The 18,850-nt window shown below is 35.6% G+C and overlaps 1 protein-coding gene across 11 annotated transcripts in view; it reads left to right on the forward strand.

Moving 5' to 3' along the window:
• The window catches only part of MYO9A (myosin IXA), a 281,728-nt gene that overhangs the window by 171,184 nt on the left and 91,694 nt on the right, over nt 1-18,850 (forward strand). For 9 of the 11 annotated variants that reach the window (XM_036842812.1, XM_036842813.1, XM_036842811.1 and 6 more), the window contains 7 exons: nt 2,890-3,012; nt 10,436-10,516; nt 12,284-12,394; nt 13,260-13,382; nt 15,561-15,710; nt 16,523-16,842; nt 17,130-18,734. In XM_036842812.1, the coding sequence (XP_036698707.1) occupies nt 2,890-3,012; nt 10,436-10,516; nt 12,284-12,394; nt 13,260-13,382; nt 15,561-15,710; nt 16,523-16,842; nt 17,130-18,734 (2,513 nt within the window). The remainder of the gene's footprint in view (nt 1-2,889; nt 3,013-10,435; nt 10,517-12,283; nt 12,395-13,259; nt 13,383-15,560; nt 15,711-16,522; nt 16,843-17,129; nt 18,735-18,850) is intronic. The other 2 variants (XM_036842820.1, XM_036842821.1) reach the window with 1 other exon arrangement.

The following is an 18,850-nucleotide window of genomic DNA, read 5'->3' on the forward strand; positions in this document are numbered from 1 at the left end:
AATCATGGTGAGTTTTGTGGACAAGAGTCTGGTCTCCAGTTGCTGAGGAAAACATTGTTCAAAAATCATTACTTGCTAACCATTCATTCATTTATCCATACTAATATTTATTGAGTATGCAGTACCAGACGCTGTTTTAGGCATTGGAGGTGCTGAGATAAACAGTCCAGTCAGAGAATCCTTGCTCTCTCGTAGTGATTCTTTTAGAGAAAGAGAAAAAAATACACAAGTAAACAAAAGATGATTTAGATGATATTATGTGCAAAGAGGAAAATGAAATGGCATATTATTGATTTAGAGGTGGGCTACCTTTGGGGTATTTAAGAAAATAGCTTTATGAGAAAGTTTGGGTATTTAAGCTATAAGTTGAATGCTAAGAAAAGTCAAGCAATGTAAAGGTCTAGCTATAGAGTATTCCAAGCAAATGAAAAGATTGGAAAGACCTTGAGATAAGAATGAATGTGGATTTTTTTTTTTTTTACCTTTCTAATTAAATTCCTTGATGGGAAGGACTTTTTAATAGTTTAAAAAAAATAGTTACTTGTATTTTTCACAGTTCATCTGACCCTTTTTCACATAGTGACATTTAGTAATTAATTTTACCATTGCTTTAGATATGGTTTATAAAATGAAACCATTTCTGAGGTCTTTTTATCAGAAGTATCGTAAATGTTTGGGGGGGAAATAATTTTAGGCTTCGGTACTAATTTCATTTTACTTATGGATAAACCACAAAACTCTTCTGAGTCCTGACCAGTATGTAAAATTATTTTTTTCTTAATATACCATGAATCTTTTTGTAAGAATTCAAAAATGCTAATAAAAATAAAGTATAAACTCTCAAAATTCAATATACACATGTACTATATATATTTACATATATATTATTGTTTTGTGTGGGGTTTTTTTGGTCAAGAGTATTTGCAGATATTTTTCCATGTCAGTAAATATAGGTTACAGTATTTTTAGGAGCTGTATAGTATTCAGTTGTGTGAATGAAGCATACTTTATGAAAAAAATTCTGTATAGTTCCTTATCTCTTTTGTTTAGAATTTTTCACTATTTTTTTCTTTTCTTTTATTTATTTATTTATTTATTTATTTTTGGCTGTGTTGGGTCTTTGTTTCTGTGCGAGGGCTTTCTCTAGTTGCGGTGAGTGGGGGCCACTCTTCATCGCGGTGCGCGGGCCTCTTACTGTCTTGGCCTCTCTTGTTGCGGAGCACAGGCTCCAGACGCGCAGGCTCAGTAGTTGTGGCTCACGGGCCTAGTTGCTCCGCGGCATGTGGGATCTTCCCAGACCAGGGCTCGAGCCTGTGTCCCCTGCATTGGCAGGCAGATTCTCAACCACTGCGCCACCAGGGAAGCACAAAATTTTTCACTATTTTTTTGAAGTAGATTGTCAGAAATAACTTTCAGAGCTCTCCTTAGATAAATACGTAGACGTGAAATGGTTTATCAGAAAGATTATAATGATTTGCATTCCTAAGAACAGTGCATAAATATGCCTATTTCATGTATACTGGGTTTTATCAGCCTTTACTATGTTTGCCAATCTGATGTGCAGAAAATCACCTTAAAAGAAAATGTGTGTTTCTTTGATTAAAAGTGAGATTGATTGTCATTATGTTACTTGTCATTTATATTTTGAGAATTGCCTGTTGAAGTCTTCTGCTCATTTATTATCACTGGATGTATTTTTTAAAGGATTTTTTTTACAGTTCTTATATATGGATAATAAGTCTTTGTCATTATTGAAAATATTTTTTTCTTAGGTGGAATTGTTTAAATGTATATTGTACTTAATGCCACTTGGAAGTTTTTATTTTTTAACGTTTATCTTGTCAGAATTAATATTTTTTAGTCTTTTAATTTGTCATACTTTTAACTCAATTCTGTGCTTCTCATACAATAAAACTTTTACTACTTTTTAAATAACATATGCAGTTGCACATCTGTATAGATACATTTTTTCCATTGACAAACTCACAGCCATAAATTAGTAGGATTTTAAAAATTGATTAATGATTAGCTAAAAAAAAGCTCCAAAATACTTTATTAGTGTCCTGTTTTGTATTCTTTAGTTGCTTTATGTGTAACTCATATCTTATTTTTAAGATTAATAATTAGGACCTCAGGATGTGGGTCGATAGGGACTACGTTTTCTTTTTTTCTGTGTACGTGTTCCTGGCTTACCTACTATATAGCCCAGGGATTGAATTTAATTTATTAGCTGTGTGAGTCGGGATTCAGTTGCAGATAACTAACCACCATAGATATTTTTAAGTAGAAAGGGACTTAATTCAAAGAGGTGCTTACAGAAATCATCAGAAGTATTAAAACAACGGAGCAGAACTGAAGCTAGGAAATGAGGAGGCCACTATCACTGGTGCTGCTTCCAGGCTCATACCACCTGTGGTGTAATCCAGGAATCAAGAAGAAGCTGCTACAACTGTTGGCTTCGGGGCTAAGGTGCTTTTACTAGAGTTGCAGTGACAACACAACTGCCCTGCACTCTGCCTCACAACACTTTAAAAAGTAGTGCCTGGGCACTGGGACCACCGAAAACTAAAGTACTTTTGTGTACATGTTTGCTAGTAGCCAAAGCCTCTGCCTCAGTTAGACCTTCCCAGTTTCACGTGTGGGAATTGATGAACTTAAATCACATCCAGAACCTGAGATGTAAGAGAGTTTGGGAAATGTAGTTTCTTTTTAGCTGGTAAGCTTCTGTAAGAAAGCAGAAGGAGGGTAAAAATGGGCGTTGAATATTAATCGCTCATATTCACCACAGTCATTATACGCAGGAATAATGAAAACTGGCTTACAATTTTGTTTTTCCTATTCTTAGATTAATTTATATGAAGAATTTGATTTTTTCCCCCTGCTTTTCAGCACTTGCTAGAAGTAAAGTCTTTAAAGCACCTGACAAGACTGACCCTACAGGATCGCATTACCAAGTCTCTTCTTCATTTGCACAAGAAGAAGAAACCTCCCAGCATCAGTGCCCAGTTTCAGGTTGTTTCCTGTTTTACCTTTTTTTCCTTTTATTTTTAACAAAGAGGAATCTGTTTTGTTCACATTGACATTGTAAGGTCAAAGTGATCTGCAAGATACCTGAATGGGATATGATTCATGTGACTAAAAAGCTATGCTATAATGGTCATTTTGGATGGAAGTACCAAAGATGGGGGAAAAAAGTCAAGTGCTTTTGTTTCTCATCCTTGTATCTCTGGATAGTGCATATCCCAAAGAGTAATTCATTATTTTCAGTGTGAGGAGAAAAGCATCAGAAAATTGACTGCCCAGATATGGTCACTGTTAACATAATGATGTATATTTCTCCCTATATATTTAAACCTCATGCTACTGCCATCAACATTTAACTCAATGGAATTGTAAGTTTTTTCTTGATTGTTTATTTTAGTTTTGTGTTTATAGGAATCCAGTTCCTTTCGTTGTAACTGGGCATTTAGGAATAAATATGATCATAATAAATTAACCAAATAACCTCCAGAATAACTTTATAAAATTCTCTTCGAATTCTTCCCATTCTTCTCAAATCATCTCTAACCTTCTATTCATTTGCTAGATATTTATGAAAAAGAGCTGAAAATCTTAAAGGTAACAGTGCTTTACATAATTTTACCCTACCTCATGCTTTTATCACAGAGGCGTCGTTCACTGTTAACTAAAAATTTCTTTATCTGCCGATAGCTATACTTCTATGTTATCACGTTTTTCAGTGCTCCTGTTTAATCCAGGATACCTGAATGTAAATTATCTACTAAGATATCACTGGATATGATCTTGTTTGATTTATAAGCACAGTTCTTCAAACTGTAGGCTAGAAATGTCATTTTATTTTAGACAATTTTCACCATAGGCCTAGAGAAAAATTTGATTCTATAAAAGCTACTTGGTCAAAGTGCTCTTTAAAAAAAAAAAAAACAAAAAAACAAGATCAAAGAGCCAAACAACTTATTAGGTGCTAATAAAGTTAAAGGAAAGACAATTGAATATATAATGGAAGCTCTGCCATGAATTAAAAAAAAATCCTTCTTAAATCACAATCCTATGGGTTAATGGTATTTGATTATTTAAAAAAAGAGAGAGATGTTGCTTGACCAGACAGGTCTGTCTATACCTCAGTGCTGTCTTCACATCCCAGAGTTTGGGTTTTCACTTTATGGATTTAGAAATGCAAAGTTGAATTTCCAGGGAAAAAAATATCATGCTGACTGATAAACTATAAACACTGCTGTAAAACAGTATCAAAGTTTATTAATATACAATGAGAAATAAGAGTCATAGGCAGACTTGTTATAATTGTTAGTTCATGATCACATTTCCTCCTGATTAGCAGATCAAGGTGGGAAGCCAAATTCTGATCAAAAGGTAACGTGGTGAGCTTGGTATCTGAAAAGGAAGCATTAATCTCATAATTATGAAGGGGAGAACCATTAAGCTGTTGTGTCCTTTATTTTGTTACCTTGGATCTTTTACAGGTGCCTGTATACCAAACTCAGACTTTAATCTGAAGAGTACACATTATAGCTATTACAATAAAACTTAGTTATAATTACAATCCTATCATGTCCCTTAAAATCCCCCAAATTCAGGAATTATGGATATTTTCAAATTAAATTCATGTATTTTGTTTAACATTTGCAAAAAGAGTCATCTTTAATGTTTGTAATACATTGTGAAATATTACAAAAGTAATGAGTACTATATTTTCCAGATCCTTTACTAAATATTTATACATATACATTATTTTTCCTCCAATTCTGTGAGATAAATACTGTCATTCTTATTGTACAGGTGAGGAAATTAGAAGTGTTGGAGATAGATGGCACCCAGCTGTCTTTGACTTCACACACTTCTTGTGAATGAATATTTACTTTCATCAAAATGAAATCATAGAACTCATGAAGGATTAACCCATAGAGGAATTGCCCTTCTGCTATAAACAACTAGAAAACTGGAAAAAAGATAAGAATAGAATGTTTTTAGATATTAGACAGTAAGCATTGCAGGATTATGATCCCTGAGAAGAGGGAAATAAATGAGGCAAGTCCCAGGTTACTGCATAAAGGCAGTTTGCTATAGCCCAGGGAGAGGGAATCCAAACAAATGCCAAGGCTTTGCTCTGAACCTGCCCTCGCAAAGCTTAATAAAAGCAAGTCTTGAAAGAATCAAAGTGATCCTATATAACTTAACAGCCCCAGGGGAAAATGTCTGTTGCTCTTTAAAGGAATATAACAAAATCCAACAATGTAAAATCACACTAGCATCCAATCTGAAATTATTAGGCATGCAAAGAATCAGGGAAAAAACAACCCATAGCAAGGGAGAAAAAAATTATTAGAAACAGATCTAGGGACTTACCTGGTGGCGCAGTGGTGAAGACTCCGTGCTCCCAATGCAGGGGGCTGGGGTTCTATCCCTGGTCAGGGAACTAGATCCACATGCATGCCGCAATTAAAAGTTTGCATGCTACAACTAAGGAGCCTGCGAGTCACAACTAAGGAGCCTGCCTGCTGCAACTAAGACCCGGTGCAACCAAATAAGTAAATAAATATTGAAAAATGAAAAAGAAACAGATCTGAAAATGACAGAGATTATGGAAATAGCATTTAGATGAGGATCTCAAAATAGCTATTATAAATCATATAAATATGTCCAAAGAAAAACATGAATAATGATGAGAAAAAATAGAAGATACGAAAAAGACTTAAATGGAACTTTCAAAGATTAAAAATGTAATATTTGAAAATAAAAATAAGCTACATGAGATTAACACCTATTTGCCGAAGTAGTGAATTAGAAGTTACATTTACTTTAAAGTGCAGAGAGAAATAACAAAGATGGAAAGAATGAAAAAAAGCATTAGTAACTTGTGGGAAAATATTAGATCATTGAACATAGATGTAATTGGCATCTAAGAAGGAAAGTCAAGAGAGGGGGATACAGAAAAAAATTTGAAGAAATAATGACCAAAATATTTCCTTATTTTTATGAATAATATAAGCTCAAAGATCAAAGAATCTCAACAAATCCCTAGCAGAACAAACCTAAACACACCAATACACATCACATCAAATTGCTAAAGCCAGTTAAAAAGAGAAAATTTTAAATACAGCCAGAGAAAAAAGACAACATTTATGTGCCATGAAATGAAGATAAGAATAACAGTAGGTTTCTCATCAGAAACTATGAAAGCCAGAATTCAAGAGTAGTGTTTTTTTAAATTTAATTTTGGCTGTGTTGGGGCTTCATTTCTGTGCGAGGAGGGCTTTCTCTAGTTGCAGCGAGCAGGGGCCACTCTTCATTGTGGTACGTGGGCATCTCACTGTCGCGGCCTTTCTTGTTGTGGAGCACAGGCTCCAGACGCGCAGGCTCAGTAGTTGTGGCTCACGGGCCCAGTTGCTCCACGGCATGTGGGGTCTTCCCAGACCAGGGCTCGAACCCGTGTCCCCTGCACTGGCAGGCAGATTCTCAACCACTGCGCCACCAGGGAAGCCCCAAGAGTAGTATTTTTAAAAGACTGAAAGGGGAAAAAAAAAAAATTGTCACTCTAAAATTCTATGCACGTGAGTAATGAAGATTATATAGAGACTTTTTCAGACAAACAAAAGTTGAGAGAATGCATTGCCAGGAAATCTACATTATAAGAATGTTAAATTTGGGATAAAAATGATGAGAAAACCATAGATTTTGGATCTATACAAAACACTAAGATTGCCAGAATGATAGAAGTGTAATTAACTATAATAAATACTTTTTATCTTCTTTTAATTTTTTAGAAAGATAATTGACTATAGAAGAAAAAAATAATAATATATTGTGAGGTAGAAATAAAACGTATGACAAAAGTAGCACAAAAGAAGGGAGGGGCTAAATATAAGTTTATACTGTTGTAAAGTTTATACTCTTGTAAAGTTACACCATTACCTGTATACTGTACACTATACAGGTAATGGTGTAGCATTATTTGAAGGCAGACTGTGATATGTTAAAGATGTAAAGTCTTGAGAAATCCTTAAAAAAATAAAAGCTTATCATAGGTAATGAGCTAATAGCAGAACTAAAATGGAATCATAAAATACAGGTGATCCTTGATTGAACTGCATGGGTCCACTTACACATGGATTTTTTTCAATAGTTACACTACAGTTTTACACGATCAGCGGTTGGTTGAATCTGAGGATTCGGAACTCCAGATAGGGTGGAACCAAGTATACCGGGGGCCAACTTTAAAGTTACATGTGGGTTTTCAACAGCACAGAGGGCCAGTACCCCTAACCCCTGTGTTGTTCAAGCGTCAACTGTATACTCAGTTTTAAAAAGACAGGATAAAAGAAAGAGCAGATTAAACAAATAGAAACAAATAACAAGGTGGTAGACCATATGTAAATTTTTCTTATTTCAGTGGTTAGGTAAACAGCCACCCTCACCCTACTCTGGATTATTCTCTTTTGAGACTTTGTCTACTGCCAGCAAATGTTAGTATCCTTTTAGCCACCAGACTGTCAGATAAAGTAGCTAAAGTCTTAAGTTACGAGCGAGATGATGCAACTTGATCATAAGGCAGAAACTATGCATTGTTTATGCATAGAGCTGTATATGAAAGGAGGCCACTTCATAGGCACCATGTATCTGCTCAGTTAATGCTTTAAAAGGAGTTTTGTGGCTTTCTCTTAGGATAATAGGTCATGCACATGCTGTTGCTGTTATATCTGCTGAAACGTGCGGATAAAACTACTGCCCCTCTCTTGGCCTGACAAGACACGCATGCCTAGCTGCTCAGAGACCCACAGATTGCTGGGAAATATATCTACCACTACATCATTAGTCAATGTAGTCCTTTGCTTGTAGTGGTGGAAATTCTAAGTGTTTCTCTTCCTTGGCTAAGGGTTTTTCTAACTTTGGGTTTTTTGGCAGAAATCTGAGTTCTCTGCGTAAAGGCCCATCGATTTGAAGAAAATAATCTGCTTCTAGTTCTACCTCTGGAACTAAGAATTAAGTCATTACACAAACTCAACCAAACTGATTTTTATTCTCGAATATGTATCTATGTATTCTGTTTTCTACAGTAGATACATATTGGTTTTATAGTGAGAGGAAAAGATGTCTAAAGAGGATTATTTTTTTCAAAGGTGGTTTATTTATAGCAGCAGAAAGTGAACCAGTGGTTGCCTGGGACTCTGGGTGGAGGCAGTTATTGACTGCAGATGGGCAGGAGGGGACCTTTTGAGGGGATGGGTGGAAGATTTCTAAATCTGGATTGTAATGATGGTTTTACAATTGTATACATTTACTAAAAAAATCATTGATCTATGCACTACAATGGATACATTTTTATAGTATGTAAATTGTAATTCAATAAAACTGTTAAAAACAAACTCACTATTAAGAGAATGAAAGGGCACGCTACAGGGTATATGCATATACTTGCAATACAACTGAAAAAGACTTTATATGTGGAATATATGAAAAACCACAAATCAGTTCTTGAAAAGACAACCTAATAGAAATGGGCAAAGGTCTTGAACAAGCAAAACTGTCTTATATCAAAAGATGTTATCCAAAAGGCCAATAAGCCTATCAAATACATCCTCAATATTATTTATTATTCATCAGGGAAATGAAAATTAAAACTGCCTATAAGGCAATAATACTGCATACTTCCCAGCATGGCTGAAATAAAAAAGATTGATTATGCAAGGTATTGGCAAGGATGTAGAGCAACCAGAATTTTTATACACTGCTATTGAAATATAAATTGATGCAGGCATTTTGGAAAACGGTTGAAAGACATGTAGAAGATTGTTCATAGCAACTTTATTCCTAACAGCCCAAACTTGAGCAACCAAATATCCATCCTAAACAGATAATTTAACTGTGGTATAGTCATATAATGAATCACTACTATATAGTGCTGAAAATGTACAAGATACAATTGTATGCAACAAATACAAGATAGTACATAGTGTATCTTTCTCTTTATATAAAGTTTAATAGCAGGTAAACTGACTTACCATCTTGGAAGTCAGGATAATGGTTACCCTTGGTTGAGATGTGGAGGGTGGAGGCAGGTAGCCTAGGTACAGTGATCTTGCTAAGTTCAGTGGGATGGAGCACAGAGGGACGTCTAAGGTTCTAATAATATTTTATTCATTGATTTGGGCTCTGGTTTCAAGAGTTTATTCCCTTTGTGAAAATTCATCATACTGCATATTTATGATTCAAGCATTTTATATTATGTGTATTATATTACAGTAACACACACGAAAAGAACACCTAAAAGTAAAAAAAATGTGTATGTTGATGTAATATATACGACAGCAATAATAGGAGTCTATGTGATTGTAAGGCTTCTAAGTTTTACTTGAAATCATAAAATATTGACTCTAAGTATACTGTGTGGTTAGGTTGGTATATTGTTATCCGTAGAGCAGACACACACACACAAAACAGTACAAAGAGATGTAGCTGAAAAGCCAACAGATAAATAGAATACTAATAAACAAAATATGTTATCTGACTGTAATTAAACCAGAAATCAATAAAAGAAAGATAACAATCCCCAAATATTTGGCAAATTAAAAAGACATCTAAATAAAACACGAGTCAAAGAGGAAGGACAATTTTAAAAATATTTTAAATGGAATGAAAATAAAATGTCACAGTTTGTGCAGTGCAGCTAAATCAGTACTCCAAGGTTAATTTATAACATTCAATGCTCTTATTAGAAAAGGAGAAAGGCCTTAAGTCACTAATCTAAGCTTCTACCCTAAGAAACTAGAAAAAGAAAAACATTAAACCCAAAGCAAGCAGGAGTGAAATGATAAAGTAGAAATCATCAGTGAGATCGAAAACAGAAAAATAATAGAGAAAAACCAATGAAATAAAAAAGCTCGTTTGTTGAAAATATCAGAAAATTTATAAACCTCCAGTCAGACTAATCTGGAAAAAAGAGACAAAGCACAAATTATCAGCATCAGGAATGAAAGAGGGAACATCACTACATACTCAAACATTAAAATTGAAGCAGGGGACTACTACCTTCCTGGATACCCTACTGGATGTTTTTTCCAAAGCTACTCTAAGACTGCATGAGTTTGAATGAAGTTGTTTCATGAAATGTGAAGAAAGGTAAAAAATTTATTATAGACTTAGATTACTATAAAATATATCTGCAATATTTACCATTGCCAGTCTGTCAGCTTTAAAGTTAAACTGCCATCCTCATCCTTAACTGGCCTCAGTTTAATCAGTATGGCAGTGTACACAATGTGCTTTTCCGAAACAAACCTATTTCTATGTATACCACTTTTTTTTGCATATTTTACCAACATTGTTGTTTATATTTATAAACCATTCATTGCCAGTTTGGAATGAGAGTATGTGCTAATTATATTGCTTTGTATTGCAGGCCTCATTAAGCAAGCTGATGGAAACACTTGATCAAGCAGAACCGTATTTTGTAAAATGCATTCGCTCTAATGCCGAAAAGGTAAAAATGTCTGTAAATAAGAGCTTCTAGCTCAGCTTACTTCAAACCAAGCTTTAAATTCTTTCTAAGGAGAATAAGTGGCGGGGAAGAGCTATCTATAATCTTTGTAAGGAAAACAGTGTTCTATATTTTCTATGAATATCCTTCTTATTTCCTCACATACCTGCCTGAAAAGTATTTATATGGGCTCAATTTAGCATCTCCTAGAATTTAGCATCTCCTGCAGAAGCAAAAATCTCTTGAAATTCCATCATATAAAAGAATTTTATGCAACTTTTGTTACCCGTACCAAGGTTAATCTCTCTTGTTTAGATATAAGGTATCAATTATTCTTACAGAACTTGCGTGGCATTTTTCATGCTTAGAGATTCTTGTCTCTTCAAAATAGGGAAGATACTCAACATTTTTGATTTCTTCTTGTTTTATATGACAGTCCCCCTTATTAGAGCTTTGCAAAATATACCTGTTAAGTGTAAACAGTTGTCATCTTTATGTCCATCATAGGAAAAAAATAGTTCTAACCCAAACTGCTAAAATGTCGTAGGAATTAGGTTCAGCTTTCTTAATTCTTAATAAGCAGTCTCTAGCACTGCTAGTTATAAGCTTTGTGATCTTAGATGAGTTACTTAACCTTTCTATGCCTTAAATATTTTCATCTGTTTAAGAATATACTGGAATTGTAGGACCAACCTCATAGTGTTTTGTGAATACATATGAGTCAATACCTATAAAGTACTTAGAATCTTCCTGGCCCATACTAAGCACTTAGTAAATGTTAGCCATTCTTTTATAGTGACAAAAGAGGAAACCATTTTATTTACAGTTAAATAGAAGTTTGAGTCCCTGTTATTCTTGCTATGCAAAGAGTTCAATTAATGAAGTATTTAAGGGCACAGAATAAGTACTAAATACTAACTGCTATTATTATTTAACATAAGTTGCCCACTTGACTTTTTTTTTTTTTTTTTTTTTGACAGCTAGTATGCCCCATCTTTCTGCAGGAAAATATTTGGGATTGCCTTAGTGGATCATTGAAAATAGTATTCAGAAAATAGGGAGAAATATCAGAAGCTCCAAATACAGCCTCTTTTGAATGTCTAAAAATATGCGTATGAGATACCTAGGAGTGACAAAGTGTCACGAATGGTGATGATCGAATGCCTCCCTTTAGCCTCTTCCCTGTTGATGCCTATACAATGAGAGATCAATTCTCAGGGATTATAGGAATTTTTTGTTTTTCAATGTGTCATACCAGTATTATCAGCAAAAACTAGGGAAGTAAACTTCTTTTAACCTTGTACTGGTCATACAAGAAGAAATATGTCAGCTCTCAAGTTAACCAAGGCAACTGGAAGAGTGTGGGGTAAGTCGTTTCTGAGTGAGATTGTAGATAAAATCTTACTTAATAAAAATATAGACAGTCTTGACTATGTATAAGTAGGTTAATCGTGTTACAAATTTTATAGTGACTAGACTATGTGGCCTGTGGGCAACTACATTCCTTTTGAGCTTTGAAGGCCCTCTTCTTCTGCAAGTAGAGAAGCCTGGAAGCTTGGTGTCTCTTTTTTCCTTTTGGTCAGGCAGTTAGAACTTTTCTGAAGCTACCAGCTAGGGAGGTAAGATTGTCCCATCACCTCTGCTGTATCTTAACCAGACAGCCTCCAGTCAATTCCTAGATATTCAAAACTTAACTACACTTATAAGACAAACATTAATTTGGAGATCTATTTTCCTGGGTTAATCTTTTTTCCATTTGCTTTGTTTTAGTTGCCATTAAGGTTCAGTGATGCCTTGGTACTTAGACAGCTTCGGTACACTGGGATGCTGGAGACAGTTCGAATTCGCCAATCAGGATACAGCTGCAAATATTCTTTCCAGGTTATGCTTTATAGGATATTTAAATGTATTTGTACATCAAGTAAATTATTCCTATGCCTTATTTTTTATTTGGGTCTCACTTGTTGTTTATTTCTCCTGATTCTTCCTTTACATTCTATCTTTTGCATACAGAATTGAAGAGGGATAGAGAATACTCATTTCCATTGAATGACAGCAATCTCATTAAGCTTGTGTTGTAATAGAATCCACTACTTGGCTATTCTCATTTGATCTGAATGTTTGTTAATATAAGTTTACTCATAACATGGCAGTTCTTCACACTGATTATGCCAGTAATTGAAATACTTCAATCAGAACTATCTAGTTCAAAAGAAAAGATCCTATTTGATTTTTCCTAAAGTTTTCTCAGCAGGATTTTCTTACATAGGAGGCTGCCAGCAAGGCTCACAACTGTTCTCATCAGCTACTGCTGCTATGGATATAAAAATTATTTTGAAGCTTTTCAGCAGCTGAGCAAGTCTTTACTGTTGAGGGAAAGCTTTATTCTCAGTTGTACCCTGAAATAGCTGTCACCTTTGCTTATTTTTCTGCTAAAAAATTCAGATTTTTGTTAAATAACCTTTCCTTTGGTCTTTAGTACAGCTTTCTCAAAGGGAGAATTAGATTCTGCCCTTCTTTTCTTCTTTCGTTCCCCTTTGATAACAAAATATGTAGGAATCACTATCTCCCCCCACCATTTTACTAATTAACCTTTTGAAATATTTTAAATTAACAAGTAATTTCTTGGTTTCACCCTGTTTAAAATAATGAGAAAAAGATCAATAAAAGGACAATTAGCTAGTTTAGGATTTTGTTTACAAATAATTCTTTTGTGATTTTACAACATTTTCTTTTCACTTTTCAGGATTTTGTGAGCCATTTCCACGTACTTCTTCCCCGAAATATTATTCCATCCAAATTTAACATTCAGGATTTCTTCAGGAAAATAAATCTTAATCCAGATAATTATCAAGTTGGAAAATCCATGGTAAATATAATATATACAGCTTTTGCCAGATTGAGTGCATTTTTGTATATAAGTAATAATGGCAGTCTTTGCCGAGGAGAATGTTTATAAGAAAGATAGTGTACCAGATATCATAAGGAAATCGATTAGGCCAAGACTTTTACTTAATAATATAGTCAGTATTAATCAAAGAGCTTATGGCCAATGCTCTAGTGCTGCCTATAATTTTAACTGCTTAAAAAGCATTTCTTCCTAGGTATTGCACTGTAATTATCAACTCAATTTGCCTAAAGTGACCTTATCCGGATTCCCCTACTGTCTTTAACTAATTAACTACTCTTTTTCTCTCTCACCTTTCTTCTAGTTTCTTAGGCTAGAAACCATAATCATATTTTGGCTTACCCTTTAATCATTTTACAAAGTTCCGTTTCTGTTTTTTTCCTTATAACTGTTTCTCACATCTCTCCCTTTTTCTCCATTCTTACTGTTTCCATTTTAGTTCTGTTTTGTAGCTCTCACACATTTCTCTTATAGTAAACAGATCCATCATCTAATGCCAGTCTATTTTTTATTCCATTTAACTCACTCTACCCATAGTATCAAAATCATCATCTTAATATACTTTATGTCAGCCTCCTGCACAATAATAATCCCCTTATAACCTCCTCATTAAATCTAAACATCTTTCTCTTTTTCAAGAACCTCCATGTTGTGACTTCACACTTCTTTTCTTTTTTTATAGTAAATTTATTTATTTATTTATTTTTGGCTGCAACGCGTCTTTGGTGTTACATGTGGGCTTTCTCTAGTTGCGGCGAGCAGGGGCTACTCTTCATTGCGGAGCACGGGCTCTAGGTGTGCGGGCTTCAGTAGTTGTGGCATGTGGGCTCAGTAGTTGTGGCTCGCGGGCTCTAGAGCACAGGCTCAGTAGTTGTGGCGCACGGGCTTAGTTGCTCCACGGCATGTGGGATCTTCCTGGACCAGGGCTCGAACCCATGTCCCGTGCATTGGCAGGTGGATTCTTAACCACTGCACCACCAGGGAAGCCCCACTTCACGCCATTAATTGTTCCATCATCCCAGTATGTATCTTTATTCTTTTTTTTATAAGTTTTTTTTTACATTTTTAGAAATTTATTTATTTATTTATTTGGCTGTGTTGGGTCTTAGTTGCGGCAGGCGGGATCTTCGTTGCGGTGCACAGGCCTCTCTCTAGTTGTGGCACGCGGGCTCAGTAGTTGCGGCACGTGGGCTTAGTTGGGCTGTGGCATGTGGGATCTTAGTTCCCCGACCAGGGATCGAACCCACATCCCCTGCCTTGACAGGTGGATTCTTAACCACTGGACCACCAGGGGAGTCCCTGTACCTTTATTCTTATTTCCAACTCCTTGTTTTGCTCAGGTGGAGTCCTCTGTCTCTTGCCCTGAATAGCTTACTGTTTTCCTCTTTGGGTATCTAATATCTATCTGTACTTTCTAAGAATATTTTTAAATTTTTGACAAAAATGGGAAGTAATGGATGTGTTAATTAGATTGTGGTAATCATTTCAAAATGTTTATACATACATCAAAACATCACATTGTACACCTTAAATATATACAGTTTTTAATATCTACCTGCTCTTAATGTTGAAGTGTAAATCCTGTTTCCAAACGGACTATGTCTAAGTTATCTTTGTATCCCCCTGAATTCCTAAAGATTTATAATAGAATGAAGGAGTAAACAAGTAAACTGATGAATAGCTTTGGGCAGCAAGAAGCCTTTGACGCATACTGGGTTTCAAAAAGACTATCATTATTGGTTTATTCATATTATGATCAAACTTTAAAATCTATGGTTGTCATCTTTTTTTTTCCCCACTCCAACATCCTTGAAAAATATGACATATTAATATTACCAGTACTACATTGGCTCCTAATGGTGAAGTTCCCAAGGGAATAATGTATCACAGTCTCTGGCACTGGGATTTTTGTAGTGATGTTCACCTTTCCAGTTCCCCTTCTATATTCTAATGCCTCCTTTCCAGTTTGAGAATGACTACTTTGGCTAAGTTGATGGAAATATTTATCAGTACTGCTTGTACCTGTCTGCCACTGTGTCTGTTCTTCTCTAAAAAAGCTTACCATAGGAACGATGATGCATGAAATAAATTTCTCATTTCTTCTTAAGCTGTATGCTTCATCTTTTTTCCTTCTGGTAGGTATTCCTAAAGGAGCAGGAACGACAACACCTCCAAGATCTGCTTCACCAAGAGGTGCTCCGCAGAATCATATTGTTGCAGCGATGGTTCAGGGCCTTGCTGTGTAGGCAGCATTTCCTCCATCTGAGACAGGCATCCGTTATCATCCAGGTAGGAAACAAGAGTCTTTGCATGAAATTGGCTAGTTTATTTAGCCTGTGTTTTAGTAACTAGAACTGTTTTACTGTGAAACATTTAAGTAAGAATGTAAATTTCTTCAGTGGCGAGAATGTGTCCTACTCATTTGTTAAATGTTCACAGCATCCAACAGATTACCTGGCATATAATAATAGACTTTTAATAAATATTAATGGAGTTCAATTGAAATTAAATTGAATTTATAGTTATAATGTCTTGCGAGGTATGATTAGGGGCAAAGGAGTTATGTGCCTTAATTTTTGTTGGCAAGTTATTTTTAGTTTTCTGAGTGATATTTGAGAATTATATGTATATTGTTGTTGTTATGTATTCATTTTGGATGAAAGGTATCATATTTTACATTTATCTTTTATTTTCTCCCTCATTGATTTATATGATGGCTGTTTTCCACAGGATCTTTACTGTTTGTACAAGAAAGTCTTTAATATCTTAATCTTTGCAGTGTATACACATTGACGTTAAACCCATTAGTATTGGCAAATTGTAGGTGAGAATATAATGTAATTTGTTAAAATTAATTTGTAGGGCATGAAAGCATCAAAAAGTTTTAAATTACTTTAAGTTGTATAATTAACTTCATTGAGGTTATATTATCTAAAATAGTTATTTTAGCCAGGCATATCTGGAAAAGGGAACTTTTTTTACTTTAACCACCCACAGTTTAGCTGTTTAGCCACTTAACCTCTAGTTATGACATAAGAAATTTCTGTGAGAATGTGTTATAAGATATGACAACAGTTTTTATTATTTTGTCTTCCCCACAGCGATTCTGGAGGAATTACCTAAATCAGAAGCAGGTCAGAGATGCAGCTGTGCAGCAGGATGCTTTAGTTATGGCTAGTGCAGCCACTCTTCTTCAAGCTTCCTGGCGTGCTTACTTAGAGAGGCAGCGGTATTTGGAGCTCCGGACTGCAGCCATCGTCATCCAGCAGAAATGGAGGGAGCACTATAGGCGGAGGCACATGGCTGCTATTTGCATACAGGCGAGATGGAAAGGCTACAGGGAAAGTAAGAGGTATCAAGAACAAAGGAACAAAATTATCCTTTTGCAATCACTATGTAGAGGATTCAGAGCAAGACAAAGGTAATCTTTTGTGCTATAATAATTAACTCCTCACTTGTCAAGTACTTCTTATATGTCTGCTCTAACGTTTGCCTAACTTGAGTTAGAATTGGTTATCTCAGTTTGTCTTCTCCACTAGAAATGGAATTGTGAAATGTGCATCTAAGTTAGTTTAAGAAATACTTAATATTATAAAAAGAAAATTTTTGAGACTTTCCACTTTTTAAAAAATTCTCAATAAATGTATTCTCTCCAGTGGTAACCAAGAGATATCTCTAGCCTATTTTTTTTTTCCTGTTTTGATATAGATTTAAAGCTTTAAAAGAACAAAGACTAAAAAAAACAAAACTAAAACTTGGATTGGCAAATATCAAGCCATATGGAACTCTGGAAATTCACGGTTCAGACCCTTCAGAATGGGAGGATTGTTCATTTGACAACAGAGTAAAAGCCATAGAGGAATGTAAATCTGTGATAGAGAGTAATCGAATTAGTCATGAAAGTTCAAAGGACTGCTTGAACGAGTCCCCAAACAAGCGACAGGAGAGAGCCAGAAGTCGAAGTGGTATGGACTTGCAGGGAGATGTGACTGTAAGAGAGAGACCCAAGTCCTTGGAAGATCTCCACCAGAAAAAAGTGGGTCGGGCCAAAAGAGAAAGTCGGAGAATGAGAGAACTAGAGCAAGCTATATTTAGTTTAGAATTGCTGAAAGTCCGTTCTCTTGGTGGTGTGTCTCCTTCAGAAGAACGTAGGTGGTCTACAGAACTGATGCCTGAGGGCCTTCAGTCTTTACAGGGTACACCTGATAGTGAAAGCTCTCAAGGAAGCTTGGAACTTCTGAGCTGTGAGGAAAGCCAAAAGAGCAAACTAGAGCCCATAATTCTAGATGAAGGAGATGTGCCGTTTCTGTCACCTAAGATATCTAGCAGTCCAAATTTTGATTCACAGGACAATGCCCTCAGTACCTCAAGTGAGACTAACTATACATTGATTCAAAAGAGGGCACCTTCTGACTCAGTGCATTTAAAGAATGGGGCTATGAAGGAAAAACTGGTTTGCAGTTCTGAATCTATTACCTGTAAACCACAGCTGAGAGACTCCTTTATTTCAAATAGTCTGCCTACATTTTTTTATATTCCCCAACAAGACCCACTGAAAACAAAGTCTCAGCTAGACACAAGTGTCCAGAGAAACAAACTATTGGAAAGTGAAGAAACACTTCCATCTCTTACTTTGGATATCAACAGGGAAGCCAGAAAGTACCACTTCCCAGGGGAAAATCAAGTTGTTGCTTCTTTGAATACAGATTCTTCCAATATTGTGCTTAAGAAGTTAGAAAAGCTAAACACTGAGAAGGAAGAAAGGCAAAAGCAATTGCAGCAGCAGAATGAAAAAGAGATGATGGAACAGATTCGCCAGCAAACAGATATTTTAGAAAAGGAGCGTAAAGCCTTTAAGACAATTGAAAAGCCAAGAACTGGGGAGACTTTTCTGGTACCATCTTTCCATCAGTCAAAGCAAAGAATAGAGAGGCCATCCTCTCTCCTCATCCTGACTACCCCAAATAAGGACGAACCCAGTGTAGTTGGGACTCCATCAGTAACTGTAAAAGATGCTGCTCTTGCCCCAAAAGACAGTCCCTCTGCTCACTTACCCTTGAAGGACCGACCTGTCACTCTGTTCTTTGAAAGAAAAGGAGGCCCATGCCAATCTAGTGCTGTTAAGGAATTATCCAAGACAGACAGAATGTCCACCCAACTGAATGTAGCCTGTAAACTCTCTAATAATCGCATTTCAAAAAGAGAACACCTTAGGCCAACTCAGCCTTGTAGCTACAAATCTGATGACCTTTTCAGAGATGGAACTACTAGGGCCATTTTCTTCACGCCAAAGGAAAATATGAGTAGTTCCCTGTAAGTGAAGTCTTTATTTATTTTTATGTATAAATGGGAAGCTTTTTGGAATTTTCATTAGGATGCCTTGATCTGCCTCAGCTATTTGTATGGGTGCTACTCAAATTAGCCATTTG

This window comes from Balaenoptera musculus, chromosome 2 (genome assembly GCF_009873245.2).
Source record: "Balaenoptera musculus isolate JJ_BM4_2016_0621 chromosome 2, mBalMus1.pri.v3, whole genome shotgun sequence".
NCBI classification, from domain to species: Eukaryota; Metazoa; Chordata; class Mammalia; order Artiodactyla; family Balaenopteridae; genus Balaenoptera; species Balaenoptera musculus.